At 57.0% G+C, this 15,189-nt stretch overlaps 2 protein-coding genes across 2 annotated transcripts in view; both read right to left on the bottom strand.

The window, feature by feature from the left end:
• The window catches only part of PADI3 (peptidyl arginine deiminase 3), a 33,323-nt gene extending 24,011 nt beyond the window's left edge, over positions 1-9,312 (bottom strand). Inside the window, exons 1-2 of the mRNA XM_039228932.1 lie at positions 9,221-9,312; positions 1,510-1,690 (exon numbers count right to left, since the gene is read on the bottom strand). Coding sequence (XP_039084863.1) covers positions 1,510-1,690; positions 9,221-9,312 — 273 coding nt within the window. The remainder of the gene's footprint in view (positions 1-1,509; positions 1,691-9,220) is intronic.
• Positions 9,313-13,429: 4,117 nt separating this feature from the next.
• The window catches only part of PADI1 (peptidyl arginine deiminase 1), a 39,566-nt gene continuing 37,806 nt past the window's right edge, over positions 13,430-15,189 (bottom strand). Inside the window, exon 16 of the mRNA XM_039229057.1 lies at positions 13,430-13,663. Coding sequence (XP_039084988.1) covers positions 13,430-13,663 — 234 coding nt within the window. The remainder of the gene's footprint in view (positions 13,664-15,189) is intronic.

Genomic DNA, 15,189 nt, shown 5'->3' with positions numbered 1-15,189 from the left:
CCTCAGTCATACAATTACCTGGCTCCAGGCCAAAGGTGCGGGAAGGGGAAGGGCAGGACGCTCCAACCCTCCTCAATCGCTTGTGTCTTTGGCGTCTACCCAGCCCCCAGCTCGGCCCTTCTTAGGCGCACTTTCAGGCTGCCTGGTCCTCTGGCCCTGCCCCAGGGACTCTGCCCTGACCCTCACTGACTCTGCCCCTCACTAGATCAGGTGCCTTCAGGTAAGCTGCGCCTCGTTCTCAGTTTCCTCGACCGCAAAATGAGTTCCCTGAGTCCTGCGCAGCTGCGACGCGGAGCTCAGTGGAGAGGCGCGTCGCAGACACATGGATGGGAAAAGCCGTGGGGGTGATGAAGGGAACCTGCGCCAGGTGTCAGGCAGGTCTGTGTCGAATACTAGCTTTATTCCTGATGGGCTATGTGGCCCGGACATAGTTACTCTGAACCGTGGTGGCGCCACCTGTGCAACAGGGACCAGACCCTGCCTCTCTGAACTTTGTGAGGGCTGGATGAGGTCACGGCTGCCCAGTGTGTGGCGCATGGTCAATGGTCCTGAAAGGGTCATTTCCTGAAACACTGCTCCTGATGCGGGGTGGGAACTTGCCACTTCCTCCCATAAGACTTGGGTCCCATCACCCCTTTACGGGGGGCATCACCTGTGCCAAGCTCAAGGGCCACCCCATTTCTCCCATCTTTTCTTTATTTTTTTAGGTTTATTTATTTTAGAGAGTGGGAGTGAGGGGAGGAAGGGCAGAGAGAGAGAGAGAAAGAGAGAGAATCCCAAGCAGGATCCCCACTGCTAGTGGGGCGCCTGATGCAGGGCTCAGACTCACTAACTGTGAGATCATGACCTGAGCCGAAATCAAGAGTCAGATACTTAACCAGCTGAGCCACCCAGGCGCCCCTCTCCCTTCTTTTAAATCCCCCTGCCCTGGCCAGAGCATTACCTACATCCAGGGCTTGTTAAACTCACCCTTGGAAGTTAAATGAGCAGAGAGGGGAAGAAGGGAGGTTATGTATCCCCGAGAAGGGAATGGAATCAGGAAAAGAATGGATTAGGAGAAGATGAGGCACCCTGGAGAAGGGGGTCTCCCCAGGCGCCAGCATCCTCCCCCGATCTCTGCTTTCCCTCCTTCATCCAGAGTGACAGAGATCACCTACTCAGCCTGCAGATAGGGAAACTAAGTCCCAACACAGAAAAACTGGGACACCTCCCTTTATAGTGGTCTTTGAAAACAAGACACAAACGTTGGCTCATGTTCCACCCCAAACCAACACCAGGAGGAAGGTGCCATGATCATCCCCATTTTACAGATGGGGAAATCGAGGCCCAGGGGGCTGCCGTGACTTGCCAATAGACACAGGGTTTATGTCCGTAAGCTGCAGAGCTGGCTGGCTCCAGGGCCAGTGCTGACCCCTCATGCTACCCTGCCGTCTGGGGAAGCAGCGGGTGCTGGCCCTTGGGGAGCTAGATCAGTGCCCCCTCAAACCCCAGACCAGGGGACCTGCTCACATGACTGTCATTGAGGTCATTGCTGGGCGAGTTCATGACCACGATGATCTCCAGCCCCGTGTCAAAGTGCCACCGCCTGGTGTCTGCACGCTCCCGATCCCTCTCCAGGCTAGGAGAGATGTAGATGTCCACGCCGGGGGTCCCGTAGACCTCGAACATCTCTGTGCCCTCAGGTACTGACCTGGGAAAGACAAGACGCCGTGGGAAGCCTGAGCTTTGGCTCGGACTCTTGCTTCCTCCAGGAAGCCTTCCCTGACCACCCTAGGCCCCCTCACATCCCCACAGCAAGTATCTGGGAGTGAAAACTGGACCCCACACAAGTGCGTACACATTCCCACATTGTGAGCTTATTAATGTTTCTCTTGGGAGCTTCTTTACCTCCCAACAAAACCCCAAGCTCTTTGAAAGGTGGGACCAGTTGAATGCTTTACAATCCCCCAGTGTAGAGGTGGGCACAGAGAGCTCCGTGGACACCAGCCTGCAAATGGACCCCCTGCACTTCTGAGGCCATGGCTTTAAGAAGAGCAGTCTCCCCTCAAAGTCCCACTGCACCCCTCTTTAGCAGGCAAGAAGATGTCCTTGGGCTCTTCCCTAGGGAGGGGCACTACATTGTGTGGAGTGCCCACAGCATGACGGAACCTTGTATTGATTTCTTAGCTCCTTTCATTCTTATAAGTCTGCAAAGGGAGCAGTATCATCTCCACTGGGAAGGTGAGAAACTGAGGCTCAGAGAGACCAAGCCCAAGGGCATCAAACGGCACAGGCAGGTCTGCACTCAGGCCTCTGACACAGAGCCAGAGCTCTGCCACGGCTTGGCAGGGTTGCCTGGGAAACTTGGCCAGATTCAATAACCAGGCACCATTTGTAGGGTCAAAAAGTCTCTGTCATCTGGCCCTGTGACATGTGTCCCCCACCCCAGCTAGTCTGGCAGTCCTGTTTGATATCAGTCTGCTCACCCTCTTACTGTCTATGGGGGGTTGGGGCTCTGGGGGGCCCACTGTGCTCAGAAGCATCGCCAGGCTGTGGCAGATACAATCATTACTCTCCCCACCATTCCAGAACCTTCCATCCTACCGGGGAGTTAAGGGCAGCACTTCCCAGGGCAGCCGGATGGGGCTTAGGGTCACGAAGTCAGCGGTCAGTGGGATCCCAGGTAGGGAGAGACCACTGTGAGCCAGAGGGAACTGAGTGCTTCCTGGAGGAAGCAGCACACTTGCGCACTTGATAGTTGACCATCGTTGAGTTCTTGCTACACACCAGCCCCGCGTGAGGTTCTTAGGTTCTTATGTGTATAACATCATGTAAACCCTCTCAATAAACCTAGGAGGCGCGTACTATCACTGTCTCCCATTTTACAGATGGGGAAACTGAGGTTAAGTAACCTGTCCAAGGTCGTGGAGCTAGTAAATGGCAGGACTGGGATCCCAGCCCAGGCATTCCGGCTCCTGAGTGGGTATCCTTACCCACCACCTCCCAGGAGTAATCTCGATAATCATAGCCCCTGAGCCCCCCCCCCCCCACCCTCTGCACACTTGCACACAGGCCTCGGCTAAGCCTTTCCAAACAGCATTCTTTTCATCGCCACCATGGCCCTGGGAGAAGGAGATGATTACCCTCATTTACACGTGGGCGAACGGAGGCTCAGGATGGGCGAGACACTTCCCCGAGGTTGCACAGCTGGCCGTTCAATGTCAGCCCCTTTCCTTTCCCTGCTCTGCTTGGAGGAGGGCAGACCTGCTTCAAAACGCCCTCTTGGGGAGATGGGCACGGAGGAGGGCACTTGTGGGGATGAGCACTGGGTGTTATATGGAAACCAACTTGACAATAAACTATTTGAAAGAAAAAAAAAATGCCCTCTTGGCTCCTCCACCGGCAGCATTCTGCTATTTCTCAAAGTGGCTCTTTGAGACTCAAATTTCAAATGAGCAACAAATAATTGTTTTAGTATGAGGATGTCCCATGCAATATCGGGGATATACTTACACTAAAAAAGTATGAATTGTTTATCTGGATTTCAAACGTTACTTAGGCATCCTGGAATTTATCTGGACACCATACTCCCAAAGCCTGTAATTTCTGGGGCTGGTGGTGCCCTTTGCCCTGTTGTGCCCCGGGTGTGGGGGCCAGCCCCTCATGGGACATCCAGAACCTGGCCCAAGAGGCATGGGGACACAGAGACAGAGAAAGACAGAGACAGAGAGAGACAAAGATGTGGGAAAAACCCAGAGAGATGCAGAGCCAGAAAGAGACCCATGAAGGGGCCCCTGCACCCCACAATGTGCCCTCAGCCCCACAGCCCGCGGCACCTGGCAGCTCCCAGGAAGCTTGTAAACATTTTATGGAATTCTCCCAGCCCTCAGCGGCTGCATGGACCTCAGGTGCCCACTAGCTGGAGCTGAGCACCTTTGATGGTCCTTCTGACACGGAACCCCACCCAGCTCCCCCACCCCAACCCCTGGGTTTGGGGTGTCTTAGCCCAGCTCTTTTGCACCTCTGTGTGTGAGGCCCCAGGGGATCCCTGATCAAGAGCCCTTCGGGACTGGGGAGAAGCAGCCGGGAGCTCAGTGGTGCCGGGACCAGAGTCAAGAGTCAGGTTGTAGTCCGGGATGGGTCGCACCTGAGCCAAGTGACCCTGGATAAATCACCTTGCCTCCCTATAAAGTGGGATAATGACACCCGCTTGGTCAACCTCACGGGCAACTGAAAAGCTCAGACACGATAATGGGAAAGGCTTGGAAAACCACACACCCAGGATGGGGGAAGGGGTTCTTAAAGTAAATTAGGAAGCAGGAAATGGGCAGATGGAGGCAGTGTGAGAGGGGGGCTGGGGGCGGGACTGGGGACAGCCTCCTGGGGGGAAGCAGGGAAACCAAGGACAAGGAGGAGACACCTCCGAGGGGGAGGGATTTTCAAGGTGGAGCCTTAGGAGGTCAAGGGTAAATTCGGGCTGTAAGGAGCTCCCTTCATTTCATCCCTTTGTAATAGGGAGCCAGCTAAGGTTCTTGATCAGGAGGGACTGAGCCTGTGGATGCTGGATGTTCAGATCCCAGCCCCACTACTGGCCAGGTGTGTGACCGGGAGGGAGAGGCTCGTCCTTCCCCTGCCTCAGTGTCTCTGTCTATAAAGCGGAGAAGATAAAAAGAGTCAGTGCATATAAACACTCAAGATCAGTGAAAGTTGGAGGCCTCCAAGCCAATGCCTCACTTGACTCCAGGGAAACTGAGGCCCAAGAGAGAAGGGACTTGAAGGTAGGGCTCTAGACTCCGGGTCTAGTGCTCAGGCCCCATGAAAGAAGCTGTTAGGAAGATCAAAGGCATGGCTGCTCAGAGAGCCTGCATCAGGTACGGGAGGGTCTGGATTTCCCATCGGGTGGAGGGTGGGGGAAGAAGCCAGAGGCTCACCTGGACAAAGTTCTTCCCCGGTGGGCCCCCTGCACCGCCCACATGCTGCTCTTGACTGTGCCCCAGCCCAGCCCTGGGGGCTTTGGGTTCGTCCCGCTGAGCCGGCCATGCACAGAACAATCCAAGGCCCTTCCCTGCACAGTCCCAGTGCCCGACGGCCCTGCTGGCACTGCCAGTCTAGGAGATGGCGAATGCTGGGTAAGACATAGGGTGACCCACCGCTCAGGTCTGCCCGGGACTGGGGTGCTTCCTGGGGGGCGGGCCTTCCAGTGCTAAAGCCTCAAAGTTCTTGGGCAAACGGGGACAGCTGGTCACCCTCACAGTGGCCAACCTCAGACCTGCCTGTTGAAAATTCAGCTTCCGGAACCAGATGTGCTGTAGGCAGGGCCCTGGAACCTGCGCTTTAAGCCATACTGATGCCCGGTGACGTCTGTGAACCACGGCTACGTGTGCGCTGTCTCCCCACTCGGCGTGGGAATGACAGTGTGAGCCCACCCCCTTCTGGGAGTCAAGACAAGTTGGGTCTTCCTTGATGCTCTGTGTCTTCCCTTCAATGGTGAGGGACAGAGGTGGCGACAGAGGTGACAAAGGTAGCCACCGCAGCCACACTAGGTAGGTATATCATCACCACTTCACAGATAAGGAAACAAGCTCAGAGATGACTGGTGACTTGCCCAAGGTCGCACAGCTGCTGAGTGACAGAGCCACGACCCCCTCCCCTGCAAATCCAAACCCCTCGTCTCCTTTCATGGGCTCAGGGCCTTGGCCTCAGGGAAAACAAAACCAGACATTCCAGAGCCGAGAAAAGGATGGGAAATTGAAAGAAAAGGATTGGTGGCTGAAAACAGTTTGACACGATCACCGCCATGGTCCCCACCGACACAGCCCTCGAGACGGAAGCCTGGATGGCTCGGGACCTGGTGGCAGCACCAGCAGCCTCGCCCTGCTCAGCCAGGCCCCCAGATCCCACCTCTGCTGACCTCGCCATCATCAGGGTCAGAAGACCGCCGCCCCCGCTTAGTCCCGTGCTGCCCCTGGGGAATGGCAGCCACACGAACCCTCTTCCCAAAGCCCAGACGGTTAAGAGAGTTGACGACGCATCAGCCCCTCCTGGGGCCCGGCTCTGTCCGGGCACCTCTGTGCGCCCATGTAACACGAGCCAGTCAAAGGACAACTGCTTCGTCAAACCAGGGAGGGGGCTCAGGCGCCTCCACGAGTAGAACTTGAAGCCCCCTGATCTCTGCCAGCCTCTTCGGGGCACATGTGGGGAAACTGAGGCCCAGGAAGGAGCAGCAAATTGCTCACGGTGACATGGCAAAGGGCAGCAGAGCTAGGATTAAACCTCAGGGCTCCTGGCCCCTGGGGGCCCTTTGCCCTTTCACTCCACTGAACTGGGCAAGAGGGGACATGAGCTGTTGGCCGTTCCAACGAGGGGAGCGGTCTGCAAACTTGGCCGCACATTTATCCCCAGGGAGTGACTCAGCACACCCGTGTGTTCCTCTTCCTTCCTGTCCCCCCTCTGAAACCCTGCTCGGGAAGCAGAGCCCCCTTATCATGTAGGAGCCATCTCCCACACCGTGGAAGGCAAGAAGACAGGGTCTCGTCCATTGCCATAGACAGAGTGCCCCAATGGTCTTGCATGTGTTCACCCTTCAAGGCTCTGGTTGGTACCTTCCTCCAGGAAGCCTGCCGTGACTACTCGGCTTATGTTAATTTCTCTTGCCTCATCTCCCAATATGGTTCTCCTGGCTTGGTTCAGAGGTTGTTCCCTTGTCTATGGCAGGTTTGGGGACACTTGAGGCTGTCCAAAGGGCCAGGACAGAGCCTTAAGATGATGTTGATGGTGGCAGTGGTAGCGATGGTAGCGGTGGCAGTTACCATAATTAAATGTCCCCCACATACCAGGCATCCCCTACATGCTCCACACCCACAATCTCATTCAATCTCCCCAAGAGTCCTTTGAAGTGAAGGCCAAAGTGTGTGGGCTGCATCCTGGTTCTGCCACTCCTCACAGGCTGTGTGACACGGGGCAAGTTACTTAACCTCTCTGTGCCTCCATTTCCTCATCTATAAAATAGGGGTGATGACAGTACTCACCTCGCAGAATTGTGAGAATTAGTTAATATATATGAATATATAATATATACATATATTATATAGGATCATCACTGATAATATTGTTGCCATCCTACAGACGAGGAAACAGGGAGGTTAGGTGGCGCTCCCCAAGTCAGGCAGCTGCTCGGTCCCAGCGCCGGGACTGAGCCAGCACACACACTGCCCTCTCCGTTGTTGGCCCTGGGTGCGAGCTCCCAGGATGGCTGAGTCACGACATCTCCAAGCCAGAAAGGACGTAGAGCTAAGTGGGTCCCGCTCCCCCTTGCAGGACAGGGACCCTTCCGCGGGTGGCCCGGCCTCTGCAAGAACTCTGAAGGGAAGATTCTCAGAGAGGGGGACCATATATGTCCTTGTTCAGCACTGTGCCCGCATGCCCGGCCCACACCAGACCCCGAACAAATACTTGATGAATGTGTGAACCAATGAACTGACAGCGCCCTCCGCCGCCCCCTCCCCAAGGCGGTCCAGTCATAGAAGCCCCAGAACCCTTCCTCTGAGGGGGCCTGAGGCTCTGCCCCGCACCCTGGGGCTGCCCCACCCCCAGCCTCCTCTCTGGACCCCAACACGGCCCATCCCTTCACAGAACCCTAGGAGGCTGCTGCCTTTGCCTCTCGAGGCCCTGATTCGTCCCCCCTCCTCTAAGGCAGCTCTGCAGGGGAGGAGCTAGCCCTGGGCTTCCCGGGCCAGGTCAAACTGGGGGCACATCTGCCCGATGGGCACGAGGCGGCCAACGCAGGTGAGTCACCTCATGGGCACGCAGCGCTGAGGGAGGGGGTGGTGCCAGGCAGCACGGATGCCCATCCTCCCAAGTTCACTCCTCACGGCTTCTGTGGCTGCTCGTCCTCCAAACCCCCTTCCTACTTCTCACTGCCCGCCCCGCCCCCCCCCCAACCGGGCTTGGGCTCCCAGTACCTAGCCCTGCTGGGCCTGCTCCAGACTCGGTTCCCTCCCCTGACCAGCCCTTCACCCCTTCTCATCTAATGCCCTGGGACCCACCCCATCTCTGCTTCCGACTTAGTTCACTCCCATTTGTATAGTCTTGTTCTGGGATACTGGTTCTCAACTGGGATTGATTTTTCCCCCGCACAGGGCACATTTGGCAATGTCTGGAGACATTCTTGGCAGTCACAAGTGGGGGTGTGCCGCTGGCATCCAGTGAGTGGAAGCCAGGGGCACCACTCGACAGCTCGCAGTGCCCAGGGCAGCCTGCGTCACGTGGCATTAGCCCGTCAGTGGTGCCGGGATGCGAAGCCTGATCTGGGGAAAGGCCGGGAGCCCTGAGACAAGGGGACAGTGATGCTTCAGCCTTCTCCCCTCCCAGCCCCCTGATTACCCGTGGCTCTAGCTATCCCTTGGAGCTGGGACCCCTGGAGACTCTGGGGTTTTGGGACCCCTGGAGACTCCCCAAAACGCTCAGTAGCCAGCTCCCTGGGGGTTCCCAGAACCCAGCTCCTTGAAACTTTGCCCAAACCCTCCTTTTCTGCCTGGGAGCGAGAGACGGTGGAGCCTCACCTCCAGACACTGGCTGTAAGGACCCAGCACGGCACACAGCAGGGGCCTGACGTGTGGGCTCTGGATGGCTGGTGGAAACCAGACCCTTCCTCTCCAAGTGGCAGACAGCTAAAAGCGTAAGACACTTGAACACGAGCGGGTTTAAAGCCTGGCACTGACACTCAGTAACTGTGTCGCTTGAGCAAATGGTTGCCCTCGCGGTGCCACAGTTTCCTCATCTGTCAAAGGAGACGAAGCTAATAACAAACTTAGCTCATACATAGGAGGTCGTGAAGGTTAGATTCGAGCGTTAAAGTTCAAGGACACTGTCAAGCTTCGAAAGGTGCTCGGCACATAGGAAATGCCACATAAGCAAAAACGGTTTCTTTAAAAACGACAGCTGCTATTTGCAGAGCTCAGAGGCTGGGGACCAGAGCTGGGGGTACACACCTCTTCCTATTCTTGCGAATCCAGCCTGCAGGGTCCTCCAGCGTGCCCAGCACCCTCCAAGGCCCTGGACCAGAGCTCAAACACGCACACCTCTCTGCCCCCCAGGCAGCCTCCCACACTCAAGTGCCCTGGCTTGGGGGAGGGAAGCCGAGCCGGACCTGGGCCCTCAGGAAACCCTACACAGTGGCGCCAGACCGGCCCAAGGGGCTCAGCAGCAAGGGCCTGCAGACCCCCGGGCCTCTGGCCCTTACCCATAAATGTCCACGAGGGTCTCCACGCCAGCCACACACACGGCGCTGGTGGGATGCTCCAGGGACACGCGCACAATCCTCTGCATTGACATGCTGGCCTCGGACTGGGCTTGGGCCACCAAAGCCAACACCGCCTCCTCACTGATCCCGTGGCTTGTCGTTTAAAAGACCCTGGCCCCGCCTCTCCAGCCCGCGGTGCTAGCTCATTGGCTCTAGTCCTGGAATCCCAGCCTCTTCCCAGAGCCAGGAGCTCAGGATTGGCCAGGAGGAACCCATCGTTTGCATATGAACCTGTTGCTCCGCCCCCAGCCGCAGAGGGAGTTAGTTTCTCTCCCTAAGGGAGCAAGTCCACGGGCACCTGGCCGGTGCACCAGGGCGTTGGGGGTGGAGAAGGCAGAGATGTGGAGTATCGACCCGGGCCTCTTCCTCAACTTTCCACGCTCTTCCTCCTCACCCTGCTTCCTCCATTTTCAGAGATGACATGGTGTAGAGGGGATCTTCCCTACCCTGCCGGAGGAGCAGGTGAAAACGCCGATTCCCAGGCCCCACCCCCAGTCTGACGCAGCAGGTTAGGGGTGCAGCCTGGCATCCGGATTTTTTTTTTTTTTTTTTAATAAACACCGCAAAGCATTTTGAGAAACGCCGTCTTTTTTCTTACGAGCATGGGGTGGGTTAGCAGGACTGGATTTCAGCCCTACCTCAACCACATCCTGGCTGTGTGATGGTGGACAGGTCACTTCACTGCTCTGTGCCTCTGAAAATGGCTGTTAGGAGGCTTAAATGGGACAACGTGGGTAGAGCTCTAGCGTGGAGCTTGGCGATATTCTATTACTGGGTTGTCATTATTTTTAGGTGCCACACACCTGTGGAAGGGGTCGGTGGGGAGGGTTAAGTCCCTCTCTGGCCAAGAAGAGCTTAGAATGTCAGAGTAGGAAGGCTCATTTGTCAGGTGGGGAAACTGAGGCCAGAGGGGGCGTTTGACCACCTGAAACCGCAGGAGCAAGGGCTCTGGGGAGAGGAGCCTTGGGTTCGGACCCAGACTCCAGCATGCACCGGCTAGGTGGCCTTGGGTTACGTTCCCTCTCTGAGCCCTGATTTCCTCATCCATAGAGAATGAGGCTGATCACCAGCCTGGTAGAGATAATGGCGGGGACACACCCTGCCCGGCCAGGCTCCAAAGGTGCTGAATAGAAACTTCCTCCTTTCTCTCTGGACATGCTGCCAGTCTGAGACAGGGTGGGGCCCAGGCCCTGCTCCTCAGGGTCCCCAGTGGGCGCTGTCTTCGTAGTTCCCTGATCTCAGCAGGGCTCTGAGCCTGGTGCTTTTCTATCCCAGAGTCTGGGAAGGATGTTCTCAAGGAAAACTGTTGGGCTGCTGGATTCAGGAACAGCTTTACTTTGTCGGCTATAAAATGGCTTGCTGGCCAACTCACCTCTGGCTAAGAGTTAGGGCTCAGGAGGAAATCTCAGTCTTCCTACCTGCTTATGAGCATAGTTGGGTAATAGATGCAGAAAGTGAAGGCTTCCCCCTGGGCACTGGCCACCTGTGCTGGGGGCAGGGCCACCCTCTGGCTCAGAGCCCTGTATCTCCCCTTGGAAATAGACCCATGCCTTCACTCCCCCCGGTTAATACCAGCTTTTAGAAACACATCTGGGATTCATTCAGACTAAAGTGTCAATGACTGATGGGCCGCATCTTTTTACCTGAGTCCACAACAAAAGGCAAAATAAAGCTAATGAGTAAATGACTGAGTGAGCGTCAAAGGGTGCAACTGAGGCAGCAGCCAGTGTGTAGGATGTGAGGGATGATATTTTCAGTCCCCTGAAATCAGACCACTTGGTAACCTTAGAGGCAGGAATGAAAGGGAATCATAGTGGCCTTTGGCCCTGGACACTGGCCCCACTGGAGAATCTCCCACCTGTATAAGAGAAGTGTGTAGGATGTGAGGGATGATATTTTCAGTCCCCTGAAATCAGACCACTTGGTAACCTTAGAGGCAGGAATGAAAGGGAATCATAGTGGCCTTTGGCCCTGGACACTGGCCCCACTGGAGAATCTCCCACCTCTGCCAATAGGGCCCAGCGCACCAGTCTTCTGAGAGATGGAAGAGATAGCCCAGGGGAGGGAGAAGAGATGAAGAGGTAGGACCCACCCCTTGCCCGATATCCATCTCAGCAGGGCAGTCGGTCTCAGAGTGATGGGCCTATGCCAGCCATCTTGCTGAATCAGCCCGCCTGCCTGCCACTGGCCCCGGGCATTCTCCCAGCCAGGCAGGAGCTGCCCGTGGCCAGCAGAAGTCAAGCCAAGGGGCCGGCGGCACAGTGGATAGAACTAGGAGGGCTCCCCTCCCCTCCCCACTCCTCCCCGCAGCCCGACAAACAGAAGCCGAGGAGGCAGCCACTTGAAGAAATGCATGCTGACATTTTTTATTCATCAGGTAGGAGGTGATCCGTCACCCAGAACCTTCACAGAGGGGACATCAGGCCCTCCGACAGCTCTAGCAGCAATTCCAGGCCTTCCCACCCTCAGCACAAGTCCAGAAGTCTCGCTCCCCGCCCTCCCCACCTCTCTGCAACCTCCCTCCACCCACAGCCTTTCCCTGGGGAATCTCAACCCTGGCCGCAGGCCGGTGACCCCTGAAGTGCCTCCTTGTCTTCTTGGCTCAGGCTGGGCTGGGTTATGGGTATGAGCGGAAAGCGCAAAGGTTCGACCAGGGGCTGGCAAATGGGGTCCCACAGAGTCTTCTGGAAGGGGAGAGCCCAGGTACGCCACTCCCGCCACCTGAAGCCAGAGCAGCTCTCTTTTATCCGTTTCATGTGTCGGGTGTCCACACAGCCTTGCTAAGTGCTCCGTCGCTAACAGCATTTAACAGTGGAGGGCTGGCTGGTCTCCGTCTGACCAGGGCCAACTGAAAATCCATGAGGTGGAGGCCCAGGGGCTGAGAGCCACTGGGATGGCCCCGAGGCAATGGCGGGGAGGGGGCAGGCTGGCCCCCTCATGCCCCTGCGTGCCTGGGGCAGGGGCCACCTCGCCCGGCACCGGCCAAGACTCACCTGGGGCCAGGCTACTGACTCCCCCCACCCCCATGGCAGCTCTCTCCCCTGTTTGGGAGGGGACCCAGGCCTGCCATGGGCGGGGGAGGGGAGCTACTCACAGGTGAAACCCAGGCTACGCTCAGGGTCTCCGGGTTGCCGAGAGGGACAGGGACTGGGCGAGACTTCCCTCCCACTGCCCGCAGGACGAAAGGGAATAATTAAAGACTATTAGAGGAAATTAAACCCCACCTTCAGAGATAACCTAATGGCCCTCTCCACCCTCTTCTAACATCTGGGCCCCTACCCCCTGCGACATCTGGAACGCCCAGCCCCCTTCACATCCAGAGTCCAGAATCCGAGGGGGCAAGACCTAAGACACAGAGACCAAGCCCCGCTGTTCGTCTTCATGCCTCGGCTCCCCTTCCACCCTGGCCTCCCGCCTGGCAGCCTTCCTGCTCTGTGGCCTCTCAAGGCCTCTCTCTGGCTTCTCAGCGTTTCGGGGCCGGAAGCACTTGTAATTACAGACCTTCTAAACAGGTAACAAGCACCCTTCTGAGGATGGAGTCAGGCATTAAAGGGTTTTTGTTGCCTTTTCTTTTTAAAACAGGTCCTCAGATGCTAGGTTTTCCCATCCTTATTTGCCTCTATAAGTATGGCGGAGGGGTGCTGGGAGGTCACATGCTGAGGGTCCCTTGCAGGAAAGGACAGCTGGTCAGGAAAAGAGGGTGCGTCACCTCCCAGCGCCTGCTCTTACGAGAACCACAGGTGGCCTGGACCCAGGCCCCTGCCTCTGAGCGCAGGCCCTGGCGGCGCTGTTCCCGGTGCGGACACAAGAGGAATACAGAACAGAGAGAGGGCGACTCAAGGTCAGGCACAGCCTTGACCACGTACGGCTGTCCTTGAACGTGCGAAGGCCGTTGCTCTTTGCCAGAGCCTCTGGGAGTGGCGGAGCAGGATGAGGGAGGGAGGAACGAAGACAGTCCCTCTCAGGCTGGGCAGGCCACTCTAGAGGTGAGGGCGCGGGGCCTCCGTCACCACATCCGGGGGCCTGCGGCGGCCGGCACGTTTGCAGGCACCTGAGAAGAAGCGCTCGAGGCTCCCCCAAGGGGCTGGGGGCCAGGTGGCAATTCTTCTTCCCCTCCCCGGTGAGGTCCCCTGGCAGGTGGGCGGAGGCTCAGGGCACCATGTGCCACCACTTGAAGGAGAAGGGCTGCCGGCGCACGTTGGTGCCGCAGTGGATCTCCCCGAGCAGCTGGTGGTATGACAAATAGTCGTCGATGAAGATACAGTGGAGGCCCAGCGGCTCCAGCAGGGACCGCACCTTCTCTTCCAGGCAGCAGCGGCCGTTGATGATGGGCCCGAAGGGCTTGGGGATGCCCAGGTGTTTGCCCAAGACCACCATGTTGACCTGTAGAAGAGAGAAAGCAAGAGGGAGACAAGAAGGGGACCCATCCCCAGGTCTGTCCCATCCTCACCAGCATGCCTGGGGCAACCAGGACTGGCACTGGCTCAAACACTAGGTATGAAGCAAAGAAATGAATTCATGGTTGGAAGAGAGGATTGGTACCAGGTAGGGCTGCCGGTAACATACACGGTAACTTTATGTGAATGAAAGTCACCCCTTCCTCCGACACTGTCTTCCATCAGAAAGTTGTTGTGACAAGTTAGTTAGCATAAGATTTTACCTTCACCTGCCAGAAACTTTGTAGGACAAATACCTACGAGGCCGATGGTGTGAATGTCCTTCTGGGCATGGTGCATTGGTACAGTGCACAGCTTGCTCAACGCTCCCTGGAAGCCCCGATCATTGTTACAGTTTATTGATCATCTCCTGTGTGCCAGATACATCGTCGCTGTACCTCACAGCCTGCCTCTGAGTCAATGGCAGGGAAAGGCTAAGTAACAGAATCCAGGCCACACAATCAGAGAATGGAGAGACGAAAATTGGATGTGGGTCTAACTCCTGCCCAAACCCATGCTCTTTACGCTCCATTGCGGCTGCCTGGGGGAGCTGAGGAGTTGGGACAAGAAGCTGGGAGCCCTTGGGGGCACGTTTATCTCCAGTGGCAGGTCTGCTTCCCTGACTGGGGGCTGGAACAGTGGGGAAGGGAAGTGTCCCCGGGGCAGGATATGGAAGGGTCTTAGCCCCAGATTGATGGCCAGAGGAGCTGTCCTTGGTATTCAAAGTGGATACTCTGGACCTGCCATCTGGAAGGTAGTGCTGGGTCATCTCAGTGTGGGGTGGCTCACCCTGAACTCTGTGCCCTCACATCCTTCATGCTCTGGCCCTCACCCTCCAGCCTGCTGGGATCTATCCACAGCTGGGATCAGCATGAACCTGGAGGGTCCTCTCGAGTCAGTCCCATGGCCTTGGCCTTGAGCTACCCAACTGCCCACTAAGGGGCCAGAAGGTGTTGGGTGGAAGTGGGGCATGTAATGGGACAAAGCCAGCCCAGGTCTGCTTCTTCTGAGTTGAGGACTCAGGAGACTGGAGGCCACTCACTTGCTGGATGACCTCAGTGAGTCAACTTCCCTCCTCTGAGGGCCTGTTTCCCCATCCGACAAATGGGGGGTTATCTGAGTCCCCTGTGGGCTCTTCCAGTGAGGACATGCTGGGATCCTTCAGCAGGGTCTGGCTGGAAGCTGAGGGATTCCCACAGAAGGGGCTTCCAGCTGGTGTGGGCAAGGCCACCGCCCAAAGAGGGCCGGCCAAGGTCATGGACTCTGGCCCAGGCCCTCCCCCGACCTTCAACCAGAACCAGGCTGCCCCCTCACTGCCCCCCTGCCCAACAGGGCAGCCACTAGCCACATGGGGCTGTTGAAATTTAAATTAAACAGAAGCATAGATGTCACTCCTTGGCCACACTAGCCCATTTGCAGTGTTCCGTCGCCACCTGGGGTTTGGTGGCTCCCATGTCGCATGGTGCAGCCGTA

Source organism: Hyaena hyaena, unplaced genomic scaffold, assembly GCF_003009895.1.
Source record: "Hyaena hyaena isolate Hyena2069 unplaced genomic scaffold, ASM300989v1 scaffold_35, whole genome shotgun sequence".
Lineage (NCBI taxonomy): Eukaryota > Metazoa > Chordata > Mammalia > Carnivora > Hyaenidae > Hyaena > Hyaena hyaena.
This window is presented reverse-complemented; position numbering and strand designations above follow the sequence as displayed.